Consider the following 24,836-nt stretch of genomic DNA (forward strand, 5'->3'; position numbering starts at 1 on the left):
ATGATCTCGTGGTTTGTGGGTTTGAGCCCCACATTGGTCTCTGTGCTGACAGTTCAGAGCCTGGAGCCCGCTTCGGATTCTGTGTCTCCCTCTCTCTCTGCCACCCTCCCCCCTGCCCCTTCCCCACTCTTGCTCTCTCTCTCTCTCAAAAATAAATAAACATTAAAAAAAACATTTTTAAGGGGAAAAAGAATAATAAATAATACCTATAGGTATGGTCCCATTTTTGTAAAAACAAAAACAAAAGCCATAAAACTACACGCTTGTATTATGCATGGAAAAGTCCATAAAGATTGGCACTATATTGTTGAAATGGTTTCTCTTATGGAATAGAACTGCAGAGGTGGGATCCGGATTTTAAAACTACCAGCCATGTATTAATAATAAAGCAAGAATTATGGTAGTGCAAATGAACGAAGCAATGAGTAAATGAAGTATTAAATTCAAGGGCATGCTGCCTGGGCTCAGCTGGTTAAGATTTCTTTCAAATTAACCTTGCCAGTCAAATGGGGAGCCAAGGGGAGAAAGTGAGAAAGATGGGGACGGGGAGGTGGGGGCATCACCCAGGTGTGAGGCAGGGCAGGTAGGGAACTGACGGGGCGAGGGGGGGGGGGTCCCTTCAGGAGCTGGGCAGGCAGAATCCAGATGCTAGAACCCCAGGGGAGGGGCGGGAAGAGGTCGGGAAAGAAGGGCTGCCTGGGCCCGGTGTGCAATGAAAATGCTCTTTCTTTCTGAGAACACTGTGTGGCACCTCTCAGCGCTGCTGATTTCCGGACCCCGAGATCCAAGGGGGCTGTTCCCTCCGGCCCTTGGGACCCAGGATAACTCAAGCGCTGAGAGCACAGTAGGACAAAGACCCCTGAGATCTCTGTCTCCCTCCTCTCCTCCTCCGAAGTCCCACGCTCACCCAACCGGCTGTCATGAAGGGCCCCAGGGCCCTTCCAGACCCTTCTTGGATGGACAACGGACACACAGGAGAGGACTAATCTCCACTCACCGGAGTGCCCCTGGCCCAGGACCCAAGCACAGAGGACAATCTTCCTAAAGGGTAGCCCCACTGCAACCACGCACAGCAAAGCTTCATGTGTTTCCTCCTTCCAGAGCGCCCCTGTGGGCCCAGCTTTCATCATGGCGCCCCCCCTTCGGCCGGAGGTCGGCTCCCACCTGCCCCACCCCTGGCCTTGTGGGAAGACGGGCTGAGTCTCACCCCCCCAGTTCGCTGCGGAGTGTGGTTATCAGGTTCCGAGGCCCTGAGTGCTTCCCTGGGAAGCAGAACTGAGGGCTTTCCCCCCTTCCCCGGGTTTTCTGGATAATTCAGGCAAAAGCAGACTGAGGTTGGTCTGGTTTTCAGAATTACTCCAAGCCTGGGCGTTGAGGGCCAACAGGTGACTGGGAGGGTCGGAGGGAGTTTCCATAGGGTTTTGAAGCAAGAGTAGCAATAACTTGTCTCTAGTGAGCTGTCCTCGGGCCTCAGGCACTTTGTGTACATGTATGTTTCCATAAACCAATGACAGAGGAGGCGAGGCCATGGTGAGCTCAGGAAACTGAGGTTCAGAGAGACGAAGACACTTGCCCAAGAGCCCTCTGCCGGTGGCCTTGACATCAGCTAGTACCGCCCCCCTACCCCGCCCCTACCGCAAGCCTCTGTCCACGGCAAGAACTGCTCTCAGCGCACCAGCGGCTAATGTGTCCCTCTCTGGATAATCAAAACCCCAAGCACACCCCACGGAGGAGGAGGCAGGGGGGGCTCTGATAGGTCCAGCCTCCCTTTGCAGCCACACAGAAGCCCTGAGAAGTGAGGCCCACAAGCTTCCGCACAGCTGGTGACTCACAGAGCCCCTGGGCACCTCACCCCGCTCCTTTGTCTCTGCTTCCTCCTCGGTGGCCACAGGACAATGAAATCAACATGCCTTGCAGCAACGATCAGGAACAAGTGACTGGACTGTGATTCTGTGACTTTCTTTTAATAAATATAAAGATCCAATGAGGCCTCTGAGAAGGTTTCCCACTCGGGGCTCTGGAGGGCTCTGGCCACAGAGATACGATGCTTTGAATTCTGACCTTGCTTCTTAGAAACTGGGAGTTGCAATAAGGGACCGATACTCTCCATCCTTAGAGGGATCCCCTCTGCGCACCGTTTGTAAAGCCATTCAGCAAGATTCGCCATCGTTCCAAACAGAATTTGCTTTGGCCAAGTTGGCATTACGCAGCTGGATTTACCCACACGGTCGTTGATGATCCTTGGTTCTCTTCAAAAACCAGTCTACCCTCAGAGAAAATTTGCTCCCTAAGGGGCCATGGCCAAGGAAGGCCCCTTGTTCTGAAGGGTTACTGAAATGCTCCGGGGTCCCACAGCCTTTGAGGGGTAACCAGGCAGTCCCCTAAGCGCCTGGCTTAGAAGAGAGACTGGGATTTGTTCAAGGTCTGGAGCATTTTCCAGAAAGTCAGTCCACCCAGCAGCCCAGGCACCGTGCCCAACTGCAGGGGTCCCACCCCCACGGGGCTGGGCCCAGCGCGCACAGTGTGAACAGCGGCCCCAGAGCGGTCCAACCTGCGGCCCGCCCCAGAGGACGAAGGCACAAAGGCCAGAGCCCGCAAATCACAAAACCCAGTGGCTGACGCGCACCTGAAAATATGCTTCCTCTTGCGGGTTACCGAGAAATACGCATTAAAACAATCACACCTCATTTTCATTTCGCCAGGTAAACGACAGGACTGTTTCGAGGCAGTAAACTAACAAGGGTATGATGAAACAGGACTTCCTGGCAACCTCATTGGAGAACAATTTAGCCATATGTACAAACCGCTTTAAATATGCCTACATCCTTTGACCCGGTAATTCCACTTTTGGAAATGCCGCTGTAGGAGGCAGCCAAAAATGTGGCTGAAGATGTACGTGATGATGTTAATCAGGGTGTTATGAGAATAGAATGAAGTAAGTGTTTTACTACCACGAAAAAGAAAAACTTAAAGAAGCTGTCCCTCCATTAAAAATCCTTGACAATAGAGTCACGCCTAGGTAGGGTGACGAGAATATGGTCTGCCCACAACGGTAACTAAATGGTTAGTTTACCATTGTGTGGGGCCCCGGATGGAAGGGCCTTCAGAGACCCAGGAGAGATGGGGACTTATTTGAGGTCACACAGCCCGGAGGTAGCCGACCGGGGTAAAAATAAGACCTCAGGTTTACACTAAGAAAGTGGATTTAAATTTTTTTTTTTTAAACGTTTTATTTATTTTTGAGACAGAGAGAGAGACAGAGCATGAACGGGGGAGGGGCAGAGAGAGAGGGAGACACAGAATCGGAAGCAGGCTCCAGGCTCTGAGCCATCAGCCCAGAGCCCGACGCGGGGCTCAAACTCACGGACCGCGAGATCGTGACCCGAGCTGAAGTCGGACGCTTAATCGACTGAGCCACCCAGGCGCCCCAGAAAGTGTTAATAACAATGTTCTTTCATAAAACCTCTTCTTGGGGGCGCCTGGGTGGCTCAGTCAGTTAAGCGTCCGACTTCGGCTCAGGCTGTGATCTCACAGTTCATGGGTTCAAGCCCCACATCAGGCTCTGTGCTGACCGCTCAGAGCCCGGAGCCTGCTTCGGATTCTGTGTCTCCCCTCTCTCTGCCCCTCCCCTGCTCATGCTCTGTCTCTCTCTGTCTCTCAATAATAAATAAATGTTAAAAACCAAACAAACAAACCCTCTTCTCATTTAAATTCCTTGTCTCTGCACTACGATAATTTTTTTTTTTTTTTAATGAAAAGAAAGCAATAGACTGTTCAGGCAAATATTTTCTCAAGGCCACAGAGTGGGGGCCTCCCAGCCACTCTGACGACGGGACTCCCCTCACGGTCAATCACCTTCTAGGGCCCGTCAACACACATTTCATGGTAAATCGGCAGGGAAGGTGTTACTTCTCTTGGTTTATCTGAAAACACCCAGGCTTTCTATTTGCATGAAATGCCCCAAACAGGCAAATCCATACAGCAAGTGGTTTGGGGGGATGGAGGAGGGAGGGGGTGGTGGCGAATAGGCACAGGGCTTCCTTCTGAGATGATGAGAAGGTTCTGCAACCAGATGGTGGTGACGGCTGCATTACTTTGGAAATACACCAGAGACCAATGACTAGCGCACATCGAAGGGGTGAATATTCCGGTGTGTGAATTATATCTTAATTTTTCAGAACACGCCCCAGCCTTTCTCTTGGCTTTGAGGGTGAAGACCCAGTCTGGAGGAGAATGTCAAGGACAGATTTGGCCCTTTAGGCTGGATGTCACCACCTTCTCCTAAGCTCCTTGGCTCTGCTCCTTCCTTTTCCATCACCGCTATAATTTTATGGTTCCCACAAACCTGCCTGAGCCCTGTCCTGGATCACTGTCCGAGGCGGGCCATGTCATCCTTCTCCAACTTTCCTTCAATGGCTTCCTCTCTGGTTGTCTTGCCTCGCTCAGTCTGGACCCCCCCTGTTCTATCCTGCCAACGGCAACCAGAGGGATCTCTAAAAATATACAGCTTAGCGTGCCATTGGGCCATTTCAACTACGGCCGCGGTTTTCCAAGAAGTTCAAATATTGATGTTCGAGCTTCTGAGCAGAGTTTACAAAGAACGCTCCTGCCTGTCTGGTCTTCTCCTTCCCCACCCACTCACCACTGCCCGTCCCGTGCCAGCCTCCTCTGCAGGCACCCGGAATATCTTGAGCCACCTGGATGCTGCTCACCCTTTGTGACAACAGCCCAAGTGCCCCTCCTTGTGGCAAGTCCACCCCTAACAAACACAAGAGAGCATCGGATAACGCCCCCACCCAGTACCTGCTGCTTCTTGCCCTCAACAGAAACACACGGTCCATTATGTCCCAGGCAATATTATGCGGGAGTGCTAGTGAACAAAGCGACCATAGTTGCTGCCCCCATGGGGCTCCCTAGAAACTGCCCTCCACCATAGCAGTTATCATACCGTCAGAAGTGTTGGTTTCCTCATCTGGGTGCTCCGTCAAAACAAAGAGAGCTCTGAAAAATTACGAATTGGACGACCACCAGCTCCAAGGAAAATACAGTGGTTCCTGGAAAACGCACAGATGCCCAGCAAATGCTGGCATTCGCCTTAAGATGTGAAGCAGGATGTTGGACCGGTGCTCCTCAGAGCCATCATGGTCCTCCCCCATTTTTGCTTTGTCCACGTGTCACACGGGATTGAAATGATCTCTACAGTCATCTACCTCTTCTCCCAGAATGTGATCTTTTCAAAGAATGGCCATTTCCTTAAACAACAACAACAACAACTTAGTATTCCCCATGTCCACAAAATTCTAAGTACTCAATGCAACTGAAATAGTAAGCTTAGCCCATGACAAGGGGGCCATGTCCTGGGACCACAGGGGACCCCAGGCTTTAGAAGGTCCCCAGGTGACCTTCCTCCAAGCCACATCCATCCCATAGGGCCAGGAAGCAATCCAAAGGTTTGAGGGTCAAAGGGGATGTGTGTACTCACACTCTGTGTACCCAGGACCCCAGCTGCCTCAACGGGTAGGTATTTACCTAAGAGAAATTAAAAACAAAGGCCAACGCAAAGATTTTACATGAATGTTCATGACAGCTTTCTTTTTAATAGTCCCAAACTGGAAGGCATCTAAGTGTCCCCCACCAGGTAAATGGATAAAGAAATTGGGGCTTACCCATAAAATAGAATATTACTCAGCAGTTAAAAAATGACTGTTAATAGACACACGACAACATGAATAAATCTCAAATAATGATGTGGCATGGAAAACCCAGACCAAAAAAAGAAGAGTACATACCATCTCATTCTTTTCATACAAATGTTCTACAAGACGCCAACAGTCTTATAGGGACAGAAAGCGTATCAGCGTTCAAACTGCTGAGAAGGAAACTGATCACAGAGAGGCACAAAGAAACTTTGCGGGGGAAGGATATGTTCATTATCTTGACTGTGGCGGTGGCTTCACAGATGTGTGTGTCTCAAAACTCATCAAATTGTCCACTTTGAAAACTTGCTATCTATGGCTTATCCTTTGTCTACATAGAGCCATTAAAAAAAAAAAAAAAAAAAAAAAAAGCTACTATACCCAGGCAGCGTTACTGAGCTGTCAAGTTCATAAAAACCCAACATTTGACAACACGCTTTATGAGAACGGGTTAGGGAGATGCGGACTGTCCTTCATTGCGGGTGGAAAGGCAAAAGGGTCAACCCAGAGACATCTGGCAACATCTGTCAAAATTACAAAAGCATAGGACCCTCAGACCCAGCAGTCTGCCTCTGAGAATTCGTCCTGCAGATACACGCACACTCTCTCCCATGCAGAGTAATGGTAAAGGTGCAAGATTATATCCCGAGGCACCGTTGCCAAGAGCCCCCTTCCCCTTCAGAGTAAATAAGCCAGTGCCCACCTTGGGGCTGGTCAATAAACTATGGGACCGTCCCCATGTGGAATGCTGGCTAGCTTAAAAAGAGAGAAAGCTCTTTATGGACCAACAGGAGAAATCTCCCAGCATATAATGCTAAGTGAGAAATCAGCAAGATACACCCCAGCGTATGTGGAGAACTACTTTAAAAAGGGAAACAATACAGATATATACTGGAATTTTCTTGCGTTTGCATTAGGAAGCACTGAAAATGTATTGAAGCCACTCATAAGACTGGCTTTCTTCAGCAGAGGCCAGGGAAGGGGTCACCCAGGGGGAGAGTGCAAGGGAGACTTCTCATTGTTTTTATCTTTGATGCATGTGAATGTATTACCTGCTCAGAAAAAAAAAAAAAAATTTATTATAAACTTTCTAATCTCCATTTAGAGTCCCTGGTCTTGAGATCAACTTCCTAGAAATGCGTTAAGATTGAACAGGGTTGGGGCCCTGGGTGGCTCAGTCGGTTGAGCGTCCGGCTTCAGCTCAGGTCACGATCTCAAGGTTCACGAGTTCGAGCCCCGCGTCGGGCTCTGTGCTGACAGCGCGGAGCCTGGAGCCTGCTTCGGATTCTGTGTCTCCCTCTCTCTCCGCCCCACCCCACCTTGCGCTCTCTGTCTCTCAAAAATGAGTAAGTGTTAAAAAATATTGTTTTTAACTTACCCCTCCAGCCCCTGAATATCAGGGGAGTATAAGTGGCTGCCATCCACGTAAGGTGTGACGAGCCAACTCAGAGCACAGGGTGAACGTGTTTGGGCTGAGGCCTGGAGGAGAGTGGAGCCCTAGGGTCCCAGGATCGGGAGAGATCCGAGATGCAAGTAAGCGCCTTCCACTAGAGTTAGCCTCCAAAGGATTATTTTGTGGATTTCACAATGTTGCCTCAGGCTGACCCTGACCCCAGGCCTGCTGCACACAAAGCGGCCAGCCGGCATTCCTTCCTTCCCTGCTGGCCGGACTTCTGGTTTGGTGAGAGCTCCCAGGAGCTGGGGGGTGGGGGCGGGACTGTCAGGTACTGGGCCACCTCAGGCAAAGCAGAGATCGCCACAGCAGGGCCCCCGAGGAAGGGATAAAGGCAGGGCAGGCAGGGGGGAAGCTAACCGAGCCATGTGCCAAAGCCTCTGGCTGGGGCAGGCAGAGAAGCAGGTGCACGGGGCTCAGGCCTGACACTCATCAGCCACGTGACGTTGCACACACAACTCCACTCCGTGCGGGTCAATATTCTCGTCTATAACGGGAGGATAGTCACGCCGTCCTCAGGGCTGTGGCGAAGATTTCATAAGAAATAGAGAACTGAGCAGTGCCCGATACGGTGCCTGGCACCCAGCGAGCGATCCGTGAACGGCACCTGCCAGAACAGGGTGGTGGTGAACTCAAGACCGAAAACAACACAAACAGAGGCACACAGGACATCAAGTGCAGCCCTCGGCGGAGGCCCCAGTGTCAGAGCTTTTTTGCATCCGGCAAGAACGGCAAACCGCGCCCTGTATGAACACGTGGACACAGCAGGTATGAAAATCATTGATGACTGTCGTTTCTACACACACGTATGTTGAGCCTGAATCCCAGGCTCAGCCCAGTGCTCTCGATACAATGAGAACAAGAGAACGAGGCAACCACCGAACGCTCAGAAAAAGCAGCAAGATAGGAGGTCACAAGAGCCCTTCGAATGTCCGAAGATGGAAACAGCACTGACTTCACACTGAAAATGCAGATTTTCGGGCCCCACCCAGACCTACTGACTCAGAAATTCTGGAGGAGTCAGTAACCTATTTCTTCCTTCCTTCCTTCCTTCCTTCCTTCCTTCCTTCCTTTCTTTTTAATGTTTATTTTTGACAGAGAGAGAGGCAGACTGCAAGTGGGGAGGGGCAGAGAGAGAGGGAGACACAGAATCCGAAGCAGGCTCCAGGCTCTGAGCCGTCAGCCCAGAGCCCGATGCAGGGCTTGAACCCACAAACTGTGAGGTCATGACTACAGCTGAAGTCGAATGCTTAACTGACCGAGCCGCCCAGGCGCCCCCAGGAATCTATTTCTTAGCAAACCTTCCAGAGGAGTCTGATGCACCCGGCAGTTTAAGAGCCACTGATTTAAGTGTCTGGAAGTGACGTGCCAAGCGTGGTCTGCAACCCAGCAGCACAGTATGACTGCAGAGCTTGTAAGAAACGTTGAATCCCAGGGGCGCCTGGGCGGCTCAGTCGGTTAAGCATCCGACTTCAGCTCGGGTCATGATCTCACGGTTCGTGAGTTCGATCCCTGTGTTGGGCTCTGTGCTGACAGCTCGGAGCCTGGAGACTGCTTAGGAGTCTGTGTCTCCCTCTCTCTGCACCCCTCTGCTTGTACTCTGTCTCTCTCTCTCTCTCTCTCTCTGAAAAATAAATAAACATAGAAAGCAAGAAAGCAAGAAAGAAAGAAATGCTGAATCCCAGGCTCAGCCCAGACCCACTGAGTCAGAATCTGCATTTTCCCAAGATCCCCAGGGCATTCACCTGTCTGTTTGAGAAGCACTGTCTAGAATTCTAGCCCAATGCTGTCTAATAGAAATATAATGGAGCCACATATGTAATTTAAAATTTTCTATGGGGCGCCTGGGTGGCTCAGTCGGTTAAGCGTCCGACTTCAGCTCGGGTCACGATCTCGCGGTCCGTGAGTTCGAGCCCCGCATCAGGCTCTGGGCTGACTGCTCGGAGCCTGGAGCCTGTTTCCAATTCTGTGTCTCCCTCTCTCTCTGCCCCTCCCCCGTTCATGCTCTGTCTCTCTCTGTCCCAAAAATAAATAAAAAACGTTGAAAAAAAAATTTTTTAAATTTTCTAGTAGCCGTGTTAAAAAAATAACAGTGAAACTAATTTTAATAATGTATTTTATGGAACCCGCTATCCCAAACATGGTTGTTTCAACAGGTAACCAGCATAAAATGTTTATTGAGATTTTCCTTTTTTTTTTTTTTTTTTTGGTACTAAGTCTTTGAAATCTGATGTTTTATACTTTACCCATCTCATTCCAAACTAGCCACCTCTCAAGAGCTCAAGGCCCCATGTGTACAGTGTAGTGAGGACGGAGAACAGAGAACTCTTCCAAATTCTTTTTATGGAGCCATCATCATTCCGGCACTAATGTGGCTTTGTGATTCTGTGCTGTCACACAACAGACCAATCTTAATTTTGTGTTAAAAATGAGGACTCTGGGAGCACCATCAATTGAGCGTGCGATTCTTCATTTTGGCTTAGGTCATGATCCCAGGGTCGTGAGTTCGAGCCTCGTGTTGGGCTCCTCACTGACAGCGTGGAGCCGGCTTGGGATTCTCTCTCTCTGCCTCTCTCTCTCTCTCTGCCTGTCTCTCCCTCTCTCAAAAATAAAGTAAACTTTTTTTTAAAAATAAATGGGGGATTCTGGGGGCTCCTGGGTGGCTCAGTCGGTTAAGCGTCCAACTTCAGCTCAGTTCATGATCTCGCAGTTCGTGGGTTCGAGCCCCGCGTCAGGCGCTGTGCTGAGCCTGGAGCCTGCTTTGGATTCTGTGTCTCCCTCTCTCTCTGCCCCTCCCCCACTCGTTCTCTGTCTTTCTGTCTCTCTCTCAAAAATAAATAACATTAAAAAAAACCTTTTTTGTAATTGAGGATTCTGGAGCTAGACTCCTTTGCACCTTACCTTAGCTTCCAATAAGGAAGTCCAGGGCATTTGTGGGCCATAAAATTAATACAGGAAAATCCCAATTTATAAATCGTAAACATTTAGAGAAAAGATTTCATTTCTAATAGGAACTAAATAAAAAACAAAATTTGGAGGAAAGTAATCAGTGAGATACTGTGCAGGAATTTTACTGAATGAAACATGAAAGTTCTCTACCAGAGGACGAAAGAAAAGGAGTTCAGTCAATTGAAAGATGTACTGTGTTCATAGAAGTACACAAAATGATAAGAATGTTAATCTCCCATAATTTCAGTGTAATCTCTTTTTGTATCATTAAAAAAAAATTTTTTTAATATTTATTTTTGAGAGAGAGAGAAACAGAGCACAAGCGGGGGTGGGGGGCAGAGAGAGAGAGGGAGACACAGAATCCAAAGTAGGCTCCAGGCTCTGAGCTGTCAGCACAGAGCCCAACGCGGGGCTCGAACCCATGGACCGCGAGATCATGACCTGAGCCGAAGTCAGACGCTTCACCAACTAAGCCACCCAGGTGCCCCTCAGCATAATCTTAAATAAATTATCAGTAGGATTGTTGCACTAACCATGTGATAGGTTCTGTCCTAAATGCTTGAGACATATCTAAGTTTAAAAACCTGTACTTAATAGATACCTCAAAATAAGGTCTTCAAAGTTTACAAATATTAGGGCTAGCGCATGAACGTATGTGTATTTTTTGTTTTGTTTTACCAAGGAAGGAATCATACAAAATCCTCATAATGATTGCCTCTGGGGAGAGGGACAGGGGTAAACTGGAATTTTCTTTTTGTACCTTTCTATATCATTCGATTTAAAAAAAAAATTAATATTTATTTTTGAGAGAGAGAAAGAGAATGAGCGAGGGAGGGGCAGAGAGAGAAGGAGACACAGAATCCCAAGCAGGCTCCAAGTTCTGAGCTGCCAGCACAGAGCCCGATGCGGGGCTCGAACCCATAAACCATGAGATCACAACCTGAGCGGAAGTTGGACACTTAACCGACTGAGCCACCCAGGCGCCCCCTCATTTTTTTAAATGTGTAAATATAATACTTTGTGAAATGTCAATGAGTAAGACATTTTTAAATGTTGTATTTAAAAACATCATGATGATTGACTGGTGAATCTGGGTCAAGGCTCTATTCCTTCTCTGCTGCCCTGAGCCCATCCAAGCTCTTTCTAAGAGCATCTTTCTGGGCACGTTGCCTCATCTGGAACATGAAGGGGTTAGATTAGCTCTCTCAGGGTCTCCGTGCAGCTCTAATATTTCAGGATTCTTTCTTCCATTCATTCATTCAGCTGGTTTTGAGGGCCTAGAACGTTACAGGTGCAGGGAGCTACGCGTACCAGTGACCAGCCTCAGGGACCTTACAGCGCGCTGTGGTTAAGTGCTGTGACGCAGGGGTGTGCCTGGTTGTATTAGGACAGGGTAGATCAGCACGTCTGAAAGCAGGGGTGGGGAGGAGAGTCTGGGGGAGCTGAGCAGCATGAATGGGTACTACTGGGGGTTTACAAGGAGGGGGAGGTAGGAAACAGTCATTAAGAGCTGAACAGCAAACACATCCGGTTAGGACTGTGACACCTAGAGGAGTCCAGATCATTAAAAGGTGTTCAGTTGATATTTGTCCAGTGACTTGAAGAAATGTCATGTGGCCAGGGTAATTTTTTAACTTATATTTTGCTTCTCTTTATTTAAAAAATGGGTTTTTTTTCTAAGTTTATTTATTTTGAGAGAGAGAGAGAGAGAGAGCGAGCATGAGTGGGGAGGGGCAGAGAGAAGAGAGAGAGAGACAGACAGAATCCCAGGTAGGCTTCGCAGCTGTCAGCGCAGAGCCTGACACGGGGCTCGAACTCGCACACCATGAGATTATGACCTGAGCTGAAACCTAGAGTCAGACACTTAACCAACTGAGCCACCCAGGCGCCCCTTGCTTCTCTGTAGAATGCCCTCAAGGGCGCCTGGGTGGCTCAGTCGGTGAAGCGTCTGACTTCGGCTCAGGTCATGATCTCGCGGTCCGTGAGTTCGAGCCCCGCGTCGGGCTCTGTGCTGACGGCTCAGAGCCTGGAGCCTGCTTCGGATTCTGTGTCTCCCTCTCTCTCTGACCCTCCCCCGCTCATGTTCTGTCTCTCCCTGTCTCAAAAATAAATAAACGTTAAAAAAAAAAATTAAAAAAACAAACAAACTAGCTTTCTAGAACGCCCTTAGAAGAACCCACTCCTTAAGATCTGCATCATTCAGCAGACATCCACACTCAGATACGTAATCTCCGATCCACATCTTTGAGCTAACCCTCAGCCAACTTCATGCAACCACACGGGTAAAGAGAAGCCACCAGCTATACCACAGGTAGGCACTGTGCTCAGGGGCGAGTGACAGTCACCAATGTACCACAGAAACCCAGGAGGTATATACGGGTGTCTAAGCACCTGTGAAATGCAATATTTCAATCAGCATCGTCGAAGCAAGCTAAGACACTGGGAAGAACTCAAAACAACTGCTAATGGGGGGGGGGGGGGGGCGTCTTTTTCAAGACTGAATCCTTTGGTTTCTCAAATGTTCGCGAATTACAGGGTCAATACAGAGTAAATTAACAAAGTCACCATGGAGGAACAAATCAAACAAACAAACAAAACAAAACAAAAGGAGAGAGGGAGAGAGAAAAGCCAGGAAGCGAAACCTGCCTTCCAGCTACATGGAAAAACACTCTAGTGCCCCGAGTAAATAAATAATAAAAGGATATGGAAACAATACACCCTGAAAACTCTCGTCCCTCCTCTGTTCTCCTGGCCAGAAGCAGTGCCGACAGGTTGGTGCTGCCTGAGCTACAAACCCAGCTAGCATTTATTTAGCTAATAACACTCGAGGACTCTTTAAAGAGTCAGGTAGGGCATTTCAAAGCCCCGAAGCCTGTCAGTTAGTGTATCCCATTATTGGACTCCAAGCTCCAGTATTAACTCCGGAGACAAAGTACCTTGGCCCCCGGGCCAGATCAATGCTAGAAATAAAGGGGGCTCAGATCACACCATTTTCCTTTCTCGCCGGTAGGAAGGCTCCTGAGAACATGTACCCACAAAGAAAAAGACTGAAACAACGCACAGTGACTGTCAGTTCTCACCACACCTAGCCCTGTTTTTAGAAAACATCTTAATTCATATAGGTTCTGGTTCCCGATGATAGCCTTGACCTTGCCTGCTCACATACTTTCATATTATTTCTTCGACACACGCTGTGCCACCAGCACAAACAAGCCGTGCAACCAGTAGGTGTGGAACAGCACACGGATAAAAACAAAGCAAAACACAAAGGAAATGAAGGTGGAAATGAAAATCCAGCATCACAGAATTTTAGAGCTAGAGGAGGCTTTGGGGAGTAAGAAACAGGCGAAGGACCTGCACTAGGGCAGATAATTGGTAGCAAAGAAAGATCTAGAAGGGTCTAGAAAAGTCTAGAAAGGTAAAAATGTTGACTAGCTGTCACTTCTGCAGGAGGCCTGGAAACAATTCTCTTCTTAAAGGCAATATTGCCCCTTCTCACTATAGGACCTCATGAAGTGGTTTGTCAGGGCTGCTGAGAAAACTGAAAGCAATGACCAGCCTAGGGCAGTGGGCTGGCCCCCATGGTGTCTGTCACACCCACCTCCCTATGGAGAGCAGCCTAAGAAAGGAGTTGATATTTAGGGATCAAGCCACTTTCGGGGGGGGGGGGGTGTCCATTTTTCATAGAACCTGTCCTGGGATTTGACAGTATTTGATTTAACATGATTTCACTCCCTTTCATTCTTCTATGGAAGCAGAATGTTCCGTACTATCCCATCTTACAGATGAGAAAGCCAAAGGTTTGCTTTCTTTTTCAAAGACTCCGTGCTGCCAACTACTTGGGGACAAGGGCTGCCTTTATGTGGTCAGAGCAACATCCTCCATGTAGCAAAACGTTACCAACAAAGGCTGATTTCCACTCTCAGGCAAGGGGTGGGTGAGCCCCAACAGAAGCAGAACACCTAATTTCTACCTCGCGGCACCAATCTGCAGATTGAGACTCCTCGAAGATCAGTAGGGCTCCTATAAAAATGCGGAGGGGGGCGCCTGGGGGGCTCAGTCGGTTAAGCATCTGACTCGATTCCGGCTCGGGTCACGATCTCACCATTCACAGGACCGAGCCCCGCGTCGGGCTGTGCGCGGACAGCATGGAGCCTGCTTGGCATTCCCTCTCTGCCTCTCTTTCTCTCAAAATAAATTAAACAATTTTTTTTCAACGTGTTAAAACAAAGCGGTGACATGTCACATCACCGTTGCGCTGAAAAGACAAAACAGCAACGTCGACAGGCCCTGAGGATCTGAAACCCTCGGTGGGGGTGGTGAGATCCAGCGGGGGGCTGGCTCTGGGTCTGTGTCCTAGTCAAGACCTGGCCGTCATGGGCCATTTTCCTCATCTACTCCATCTGTATTCTTTTTCTTGTCTTCCCTTTTTTTTTTTTTTAGAGACAGAGAGAGAGAGAACATGCAAGCTGGGAAGTGGAGCGGGGGGGGGGGGGGAGAGAGAGAGAGAGAGAGAGAGAGAGAGAGAGGGAGAGAACCTTAAGCAGACTCCACACTCGGCACAGAGCCACACATGGGGCTTGATCCCACGACACTGGGATATGACCTGAGCCGAAATCAAGAGTCGTTCTCTCAACTAACTGACTGAGCCACCAGGCGGCCCTGCATTCTTTTTCAATTAAATGAGACCATCTGGTAAGCAACATGTTTTCAGTTTCACCCAAACTAGGGATTATTATTATTTTGAAACACCCAAATAAACAAATTATGGCAAATCTCTATGACGTAACACTACAGTGGAAGAGTTAATGGCGAGAGCCAAAGTGTAAGATGTGAATGGGGCGCCTGGGTGGCTTCGAGTTCGAGTCCTGCATCAGACTCCGTGCCGACAGCTCGAAGCCTGGAGCCTGCTTCGGATTCTGTGTCTGCCTCTCCCCTGCTTAGAATCTGTCTGTCTGTCTGTCTCAAAAATAAACATTAAGAAAATTAAAAAAAAAAAAAAAACCAACAAAGTTTAAGATATGAAGAGAAGAGCAAGTTACAACCACATATAACATGATGTCACTGTTACTAATATATGCATGCATAAATAATGCGGGTAGAAAAAAACTGCAAATACGATATAACATCACAGTGGTTTTCTCTGAATGGCATAACTCCTGGTGATCTGTATTTTTGTTTTCATGCTTTTCTGTGATCCATATATATTTTCTAATGCTTATGTACCGGGTGTGTAGCAATTAAAAAATAAATAAATAAATGCCTTGAAGACTTTAAAATATCTTCATGTACTTTTGGTGCGAGTGTGGATAGGGAACAATTCCTTGGAGAAGGGATGTGGGCATATGTGTACAACGCTGCATGCAAATACTCTTCGACCCGGCATTTCAACTTGTGATGACCCGCTCCCACAGGTGCGCAAAGAAGTAGACAAAAGGACCATCAAGACAGCATTGGTTGTAACAGCAAAAGTCCAGAAGACTCAAATGTCCATCGATAGGGAAATACAAGTAAATTAGGGCGCGTCTATTCATGCTAATACAGCCAGTAGAAAAACCCAGCTGCGGACTGACATGAAACTATCTCTAAGTGGGGCGCCTGGGTGGCTTAGTCGGTTAAACGTCCGACTTCGGCTCAGGTCGTGATCTCGCAGTTGGTAGGTTTGAGCCCCACATCGGGCTCTGTGCTAATGGCTCAGAGTCTGGAGCCTGCTTCGTTCGGATTCTGTGTCTCCCTCTCTCTCTGCCCCTCCCCAGCTCACACTGTGTCTCTCTCTCTCTCTCTCTCTCTCTCAAAAATAAAGAAACATTAAAAAAAAAACAAAACACCTCTATCTCTAAGATACATGATTTAGTGAGAAAAGCAAGGTGCAGGATATATGCTATCATTTGTGTAAAACTGTTTTTGGTATTTGCACATGTACAGGCTGTCTCCAGAAGGTGCTCCTAAAGACTGTCATAATGTTGCCTCAAAAGAAGGAAATGAGGGAAACAGGAAAGAGGAAACCAGATGAGAGGAAAGTTTAATGTAATTGGATAGCCTTCCTTCTGTACTTTGAATCTTTGACTTTGAGCAAATATTACCATAAAAACAAAACCAAACAAAAAACTTAAAAATGTAAAAGCCTCAGGGGAAACCGCATCAATTATTTTTCTAAAGGTTTCAGCACCTTATGCCATAAGCCTCTTCATTTTGAAGGCAGCCCCCCAGTATTGCTGCCTCCAGGAAAAAAAAAAAAAAAACACAACTATTCAAGGGACCCCAAGTGTTGCTGTTGACCTGGGGCCCTCATGCAGAGTCACGCTATGCTGGCTCTTTTTTTATAATTTTTTTTAAGTTTATTTTTATTTGCAAGAGAGAAAGAGAGCCAGTGGGGGAGGGGCAGAGAGAACGGGAGACAGAATCCCAACCAGACTCCGAACTGCCAGCACAGAGCCCCCTGCGGGCCTCGAACTCACAAACCATGAGATCATGACCTGAGCCGAAATCAAGAGTCTGACGCTTAACTGACTGAGCCACCCAGGCATCTCCACACTGGTTCTTGATGTGACCTCTAGGATCGGGTTTGGACAAGCATGGGTTCAGGCAAAGCAAGAGCGCTGTGTCCTTTGACAACACCATCAAATTCTCACTTGTATGCAGTAAATAAGAAATTGTTTACCTTTCAGCAAAGGTATCGAGTTTCCCCAGCTCATCAGAGAGGCCAACAAGGGAATCCAAGGTCCCCACCTAGAAAGGTTGCAAAGACGTTAGCGGCTCGCGCTTTATGGCAGGGAAGGTGTAGGTCACTTTCAACAACAGTGCAGGGACTTCTGTGACTTCCGTCTTGCCTTAGTTATTCTGGGTCAACGGCCAAACTGGAAATTGGGAAGAGCTCTTAAGAGAATCAGTGGATTGGGGATATTTTCTCATTTTTAAAGTTTAGCTGTTATTATTATTACTGCCAACAGGATGAACTGTTACATTTCTGCCACAGGAAGGAGCAACTTCTGTATCATTGTGGGACCCCAGCTCATTATCTTCTTAAAGTGGCAGTCTGCTGGTCACATGATCAATCCCCATCGCTGAGGAGGAAATGTACCAGAAAGCAAGTTAAAGAAGTTACCTTTTTTTTTTTTTTTAGTTTTTATTTATTTATTTTTTAAGAGAGAGAGAAAGAATGCACACGTGTGAGCAGGGGAGGGGCGGAGAGAGCGAGAGAATCCCAAGCAGGCTCTGTGCTGTCAGCGCAGAGCCCAACACGGGCCTCGATCTCATGACCCTGAGATCATGACCTGAGCTGAAATCAAGCATCGGATGCTTAACTGACTGAGCCACCCAGGTGCCCCAAGAAGTCACCATTTCTAAACGCTTTTCTTCTCCAAGATGTCCAACCAATCCCTGTCTCTGTTCTGCTTTGCTGTTATTAACAATGATCTTGTGGGGGGGGGGGGGGGGGGGGGCAAGCTTCCTCCCCTCCCCCCGCCTCATCATTCCTGCAAGTCTTTCTCCTTTCAGATTACTTATAATGATCTATTTCTTAATGTGAAAATTATTACACAGCCCAAAACTGTATTTAAAGGTCTCTTCCCGGAATCAGAAGGAGAGACTCTGTGTTCAGATTAGCAATCCCCAATCGGACATTAAAAAGCAATTAAGATTAACACTGCGTGTCAAGTATACTTTAATATAAAAAAAATACTTTAAGAAATACCTTAAGAAAGGCAGTTAGGAAATGATGAAGCACAGCTATCTCTAATAAGTGCAGTTTGCTTCTCTTTCAAGCGACCTGATGTTAAGCAATATTTGGCAGAGGTCCTGCCTCTTATCTTTGTTCCCTCCAGTCTAACACATTGCCTTACAAAGAGTAAGCGGGCGAGTGGATGCTGAATTCCCCGACCTTCCCAGCGCCGGTCGCCAGGCAAACAGTAGCAGCAACGTACGGATTCAGAAATCAGTGCTGCCACTGACCAGATCTATCACCCTCGTCTCCTTTCCCCGCCCTTCCTGATCTATAACGTGGGCCTTGTGAACATTCCAGATGGTGTGTTCAAAGTGCCTGGCCCCCAGCATACCGCTCGATAAACACTAGCAAATAGGGTCGCATCACCAATGATGCTGACGGTGCAGCCCTTTTGGTAGACTGGCCGACTGAGGTTTGAAAAAGAGGATAGGGCAGTTTTCTAGAACGGCTACCGCTGGGCAGTTAGGGCCATCCCTCCAGCACCCACAGTGCATCTGCATAGCTGTCATTGAAAAATGCCTCAAGCCTCTTCTCTCTGGAAGCTTACAATCTTAGGAAGGACTGCGACAAGGCTACTCTCCGGAAGTAAAAAGACTGCACACCTCGTTCCTCTCTCACATTTGTTAGTTTCCAACTTTGTTCTCCACAGCAAGAACCCTTAGACTTCCCTGCCTCGTGTCTTTCTGCCATCGGCCCGGTCGCCGTTAAGTTCCCTTCCTGCCTCTCCATCAGATTCCATCTGAATCTCCCACCCTGCTTCCAGTTCAAGAGCACAATCAAGACCGAAGCTCTCCACGCCTGTACCTTTCCACTGTATCGTGGGGCTTCTTGGATGTCGAAGACAAAACAGGAAGAATCCTAGAACAACAACTCACAAGAGCCTCGGTGTGGAAAACCCTCTCCCCATTTTTCTTTTTTTTGAAGACACTGCTACCCACACCCTTCTCTCCCTGTTCATTCTGTCCTGTGTTTTTGGGTCCATGGGAACCACAACTAACTCTGGGCTGTGGCACGAAGTCCCATCCAGACCACTGACTTCCCTGTGCATCGTCCCCCCCCCCCCCCCAGGCTTATCCTCAACGTTGCTGCCTTTGACCTGTTATTTTCTCCTTGGCTTCCCAGGAGACACCCACCCACCCCACACCATCATGTCCTTCCTCTTTCCCCAGGAACTTTACCTTGAAGTCCGGAATCGAGAATTTGGTGTTATAAGACAGGTTGGACTTGGAGGTTACCGTGTTCATCCTCTCCAGGGCTTGTAGGTTTTCCTTATCGCCGGGGGCAGAAATTAACCAAAACTCCGACATGGCTTCCAGACTTCTTTTATCCAGTTACTGACCAGAACCACAGCAACACGCACAAACAGAAACAGGAGGAGAGAAGTGTCAAATATCTCTACTCCTTCACCACTTCCCTTCCCTCAGAATTAATCCTCTCCAGGAGGTGTTGCCTTTACTATATCCCATTCTTCGTCCCCCGCGACCTTCCAATTCAGATTCTCTAGTTCCAAGGACACCCATGTGCTGATCTGCAGTGCTCTTATCTTTGCTTGAAAAGACCGCAAAGTCTTCCGTTGGAAAGCCCTCAGGTCTCCACAAAGACTCCCAAACCATCCCTAGGGTGGTTCTGACTGGTTTTAAGGGTTGGGGGGAGGGATAGGGACAGCAAGATTCCCGGTCCTTTTACTCCCCTCTCTCCTGACATCAGAATACAAACGGGGGTGAGGGGGGTGGACAGCCAGCCAGCCAGCCAGGCTGGGGCCTTCTGAAATAGTTCCCTCCTTTCCACATTGTACTTTCTGGGATGAAGCGAAGGCAGGAATGAGACAAGGCGTTTTCACAACAGGAGCTTGGGCAAACCCCAGATCGTTTACTGACCGGCCTTCAGAATGGTGCTAGCCTTAAAAGTAAGACTTCAGAAGAGCTCCCCTCCTTCCCAAATAAGCAAAAAAAGCCGGGGGGGGGGGGGGACGACTAAAGTCGTCTTCCACCAGCCCAGGTGTGCACTCTGCAGAGGCGGGCATCGTGCTGGGCCTGGCAGTTTCTGTCCAGCGCCTGCCGCTTGCAAAGTCGATTCGTTCTGCTCATTCAAACGTGCACACGCCCACACCTCTGTCCCCTCGGCCCGTGCCTCCCTTCCCATCGCCTCGCGAAGCGTCTCCGGAAGGCTAGGGAGAAACAGGCGACAGCCAGCCAGAGCCCCGGCCTGGAAGTTTTTCCTTTTGACCCTCGTCTCACTCCACTCCAAGGTACCCTCGGTCCCTCCTAACTCCGGGCACAACGGACGCAGTTCCTCTCGGTCTTGACCGCCGATGGCCTGGGGACAAACGGGCCCGGCGCAGAAGCTGGGGAGATGCCACCTGCCCGGCCCTGGGGAGGGCGCCGCGGAGGCGCTGGTTCTCTGGCTCCCACCGGGAAAGCGCGGCCCGGGACGGCGGACCCGCGTGCGCGGGGCGGCCCGCCCCGGTCCCCCGGGTCTCGGCGCCGCCTCTCCCGCCGCCGCCCCGAGTCCCCGACGCGCCGCGCGTCCTTACCGGGAGCCGGCGGCCGCGCGGGCGTGCTGCGGGCGGGCACGGGGTCGGAGCGCACGGCCGGCTCCCGGGAGGCAGCGGCTTCTGCGCGGCGCCCCGCCCCGAGTTTTTATCCGGAGCGGGAGGCGGCCCCCGCCCGCCCCTCGGGCATTTGCATACCCGGCCGCCCGCCTCCCGCGGGGGCCCGGCTGCGGCCCGCGCGCGTCCCGGGCCGCCCGGGCCCTGGGTCGCCCCCCGCCCCCCACCCCGCCCAGGTGGGTCGGGGCGGGACCCGGGGGGAGCCTCGGGCGGGGTCTGCAGTCCACAACGTAGCGGAGCGCGCGGGACGTGCCGGACCGAGCGAAGCAGGGGGTGCGAAGTACTCGGGACTCCCGCCCCCACCCGGCGATGACCGAGCACGGGGGCTCGGGAATCCCGCGGCGAAGAGGCCTGATCTGTGGGAAGAAACGCCACAGGTCCACGTGTGTTCTGGAACACACCTGGACAGAGGCCCAGACCTTCCTGGGCTTGTGGGCGAGAGCTTGCCGCTGGTTGCCAGGGAAACTCCCCACTGCCAGGCGCGCCCACCTCACCTTACCCCCTTCAAAGCTGCCCTGGGTATTGGAGGGGTTTAAAACTCAGAGTCTGAGTACCAGGATGTGGGGTCGTGATCCGTGCTGTTTGAAAAAAAACAAGGAACCCCCCCGAAATTAACGTCTGAATGTTAAACAAAACAAGAAAACCCCGACTTCATTTCCTCTGGAGTAATGGAGGAAACTTTAGTGTAGCCTTCCCTGTGGGCGATGTTTTTGGTGGTTTCTGGGAAAGATAAAAATCTCAGAATGAGTTTTTTTTGGGGGGGGGGTGTTGAAGAAGGTTTGCCGGCTTCCTGGAGAATGAACTGTGCCTTCCTAGATAAAACTAGGGGGACCATCATCCCATTGCCGAGAATGCTTTCGGGTCTTCGGAAGGGAAGGGAAGGTGTAACTCCAGATGCTGGCACGAGAAGCCCCAGATGCGGAACAGAAAGGTGGTTTCTAAGATCACAACAGGCTCGCACTGCAATCCTGTTGTGGGTTTGGAACTGGCAGTTCGGAACTCCCAACACCTGCGCCGTGCATCATCGTTATTGGGACACTCGTGTGCATTAGTCAGTCCTTGCAACATCTTCCCGAGGGTGGACACCTGAAACCAAGGGATGAGGAAACGCCATGGGCACAGGGAGGTTAAATGGTGATTCCAAGCGAAGGAGTGGCCTGGTTGCACATTGAACCTGGGGTCTCCAATCTTGGACTTGACCCCGTGATGCCATTCTTTCCAGCTAGGCAAAACAGAATTGTAGAGCTGGGGGCAAACCCCAAGTACAAAGAAGAGTAAGGTTGCCCCACAAGTTGCATGAATTGCTGGGTGTCGTGTCACTGGCTAATGGCAAAGCTACGCGTGGGACCGCGGGTCCTTTGCCTTGCTCCCAGCAAGCCTGCAGGACGGGGTCGTAACTCTGGGGAAGAAAGCACGTTTTCCATTTCAGATAACATTCAGAGCCACTGACCTGGCTTCTTAGAGACTGGGCAACACATGTAGAGGTGTTCCCAACTTTTGCTTATGGCACCATTTTTTCTGTAAGTATGGTTTCCTCTAACAAGCTTGTTTCATGGAATAAAAGACAAGTCAGACACAAAATAACTCCCGGATGTCTGATAAAGAAAATATTGAGGGCCTCCAGTGTTCCTTGTCTGACTTAAAATCTTCCTACTCAAAATCTAAAATCTTTCTGGTTATTGTACATCTTGCTTGGGCTTCTTGTGAAACATCGGAAGTTGTAATAGTTGATGACTACTGTTCTAGAGATAGCATGACTTTTTTCAACTAACTTTTTTCTGCTTCTCAAGGTGATTCTATCCTGCGTATAGAGGATTCGGAAACCAGAAAAGTATAAAGAAGAAAGTAAAAAATTGCCTGTATTTCCATGATCTCAAAATAACCACTGTTAACATTCTCTTTGTTACTTCTTTTTCTTCCTTTTTTTTTTTTTTCTTTTTAGGTAGTCTTCACTACCTCACAGCATGGAGCCCATCGTGGGGCTTGAACTCACGACCCTGAGCTCCAGACCTGAGCTGAGATCAAGAGTTGGACGCTTAACTGACCGAGCCACTCAAGCACCCCCCTCTTTGTTATTTTTTAATGCATATTCGTAAATACAGGCATAGACTTTTTGGCATGACTGAGATTACATATTCTACATGAGGGTCGGCATCCTTCTGTTGATTGTTTTTTAAAGATCAAGAAATTATCAAACCTATCTTATCAGCAAAGGATAATCCAATGTCATCAGCAATTTACTACAGCTCAGAATTTGAGTCAGATGCATTGGATTTCAAAGGTAAATAGAAATCTGGTTGGACAACTTACATCTTAAAGAAAAGGAAAGAAAAAAAGAACAGAGAGAATGAAGAGGGAGAGAGAGAGAGAGAGAGATGAAAACAACAGTATGTTGCCCCAGGGGGAATCTTTTGATTTGCAGCTTTCAAAGGCAACATCTGTACTCATCAGTTTTGAATGGACTTGTGTTATTCTCTCAAGTTCCCTATAATCAGTCTTTAACACAGAAAAATAAGGAGAAATCCACCAAAAGCAGTGTACAACAGCACTCCCACTAAGGAAAGTCGTTCCCTTCCATACATCAGCCTGAAACAGCATTTAACAACCCGTGTTCGGTTCCTCTGCCTGTCCCCACACTCCCAAAGTCTCTGAAATCTACAGCTAAGCGATTACAAGTTTATGTGCCTTGACCACTGCTTTTAAAATACCCCCTGGTTACGAAAAGTGCTTCATAGACAGAATCCCGAAAGAACCCAGGTTATAAAGAATACTCTCTCTTCCTGGGAATAAAGCCGAGGGAGGAAATACTATCAGCCTGGCATAATCTCAAGCTAATTATGAATTTGGCTTTGGCTACCTAGTCCAGAAAGGTTTCTGCAGTTGGCACTGGTTACGCATTGAGCCAGCTGGAGTCTGTACAAGGGGGAACAGTCCCATCAAGTTTGGGAACCAGAAGGACCAGGCTGGCCTCGTTGGGCTGCTGTCCTCTAGCCTCTCCCAAATGATGGCCTTGGGATCTCTTTGTTGCCTAGTGTGGACACAGCCCTCATAGGATGCTCTTACCATTAGCACAGACACACCATTCCACCTGCAGGTGGCTCAGGTGGATTTTTCTAGGCTTTTCTGAGAAGAACGCAGGGAAGTTTTTCTAAAAGGACAGCTCTCTGGTGGAGACAAAGGTAAGTAGAACAGTCTGTTTCGTCAGTACCGTGTTGGAGAAACAGATTAGGCTTTGGAATTGGGCAATTGGATAAGTTACTTAGTTAGCCTGGATCAACTGCAGGCTTCCCATCTGAAAACGGGGAGCGGGGGTGCGTAATTATGTCCACCTTTCAGGCTCATCCTGCGGGGGAGAGAGAGCCTGGGGCACCAAAGAGGGGGCTTGGAAGCTGTGGTGTGCTCAGCGAATGTTCCCTTGACTTCCCTCTCCCTCTGTTGTCTTAGATGTCCCATAGGTCTTTATACCCTAAGTGTGGGTGGTTATACCAGTGGCTCAGTGATGCCCAGCATATTTCCCCATGGGCTCATCTACGTCTTCCATCCAGCCAATACCCTTGCGATTCAAGGACAGCCATCAGGACGGCTTTCACTCTTTCACTGGATAAACTAAGGTCTCTTAGTTTCTCACGGTCTCTTTGCCCAAGTGCACACGATTAAGGAGAACGCCAGTCTTCCTTTGCCCATTTAACCGGTTGTTGTTGTTTTCAGTGTCTGCAAGGCAGTGAGGGGAGCGCAAACATACATGAGAGTTTTCAGTCCAGTGATGGAGAAAAACCAGCTTGGTAAGCAGAAGTTTGAGTAGTCCCAACTCCCTATGGTCTGAATACGAAGCTCTGGGCAGGATGTGATACATGCATAAAAATGAGGTATGAGCGTTCAAGAATGCCATGATCCTCGTTTCACAGATGAAGAAACAGGCCCAGGGAGGTTAAGTGATCTAATCAAGAGCCCAGTTAATGGTAGACCTGGAACTTGAACTTCATTCTTCTACCCCTGAGTGCATATTGCTCAACAAGGTCTATGCCACCCTCCACTGCCCTGTCCCAAGAACCAGTCACTAGCATTCCATCTGTGACTATGTTCCTGGCAGTTCTACTCATTAGCTGAGTGAACTTGACTTCGGTGGGCTGCAAAACAGGGATAAAAACGGTGCCTGTCCCCTAAGGTTTTTCTGGGGACTCCATGATATGGCACAGTGACCGGCCCCTATTAAGTGATCGGTCGAGGTTGCCGTGGGTATTAGCCACGGCCAACACTCTCTGTGTCTTTTCCTTCCTTTGTCTCTCCTTTCCAAGTTCCTTTTCCCCCTCACAGGGTTCTTTTGCAAGATACCGATTCTGCCCTCTTGTAAACACATGGCTCATTTGTCACTCATGCGTTCAGTCACTTCAAACATGTCTTTGATGT

At 49.0% G+C, this 24,836-nt stretch overlaps 1 protein-coding gene across 8 annotated transcripts in view; it reads right to left on the reverse strand.

Annotated features, from left to right (window-relative positions):
- Positions 1-20,449, reverse strand: part of ATP6V1C2 (ATPase H+ transporting V1 subunit C2) — a 53,741-nt gene extending 33,292 nt beyond the window's left edge. For 4 of the 8 annotated variants that reach the window (XM_049652524.1, XM_049652529.1, XM_049652526.1 and 1 more), the window contains exons 1-3: positions 20,355-20,447; positions 19,000-19,155; positions 16,760-16,827 (exon numbers count right to left, since the gene is read on the reverse strand). In XM_049652524.1, the coding sequence (XP_049508481.1) occupies positions 16,760-16,827; positions 19,000-19,128 (197 nt within the window). In that variant the 5' untranslated portion in view covers positions 19,129-19,155; positions 20,355-20,447. Of the gene's footprint in view, positions 1-16,759; positions 16,828-18,999; positions 19,156-20,354 lie in introns of all 8 variants that reach the window. The other 4 variants (XM_049652530.1, XM_049652528.1, XM_049652527.1 and 1 more) reach the window with 2 other exon arrangements.
- Positions 20,450-24,836: the final 4,387 nt, after the last annotated feature.

The sequence above is a fragment of the Panthera uncia genome, assembly GCF_023721935.1.
Source record: "Panthera uncia isolate 11264 chromosome A3 unlocalized genomic scaffold, Puncia_PCG_1.0 HiC_scaffold_12, whole genome shotgun sequence".
Taxonomy (NCBI): Eukaryota; Metazoa; Chordata; class Mammalia; order Carnivora; family Felidae; genus Panthera; species Panthera uncia.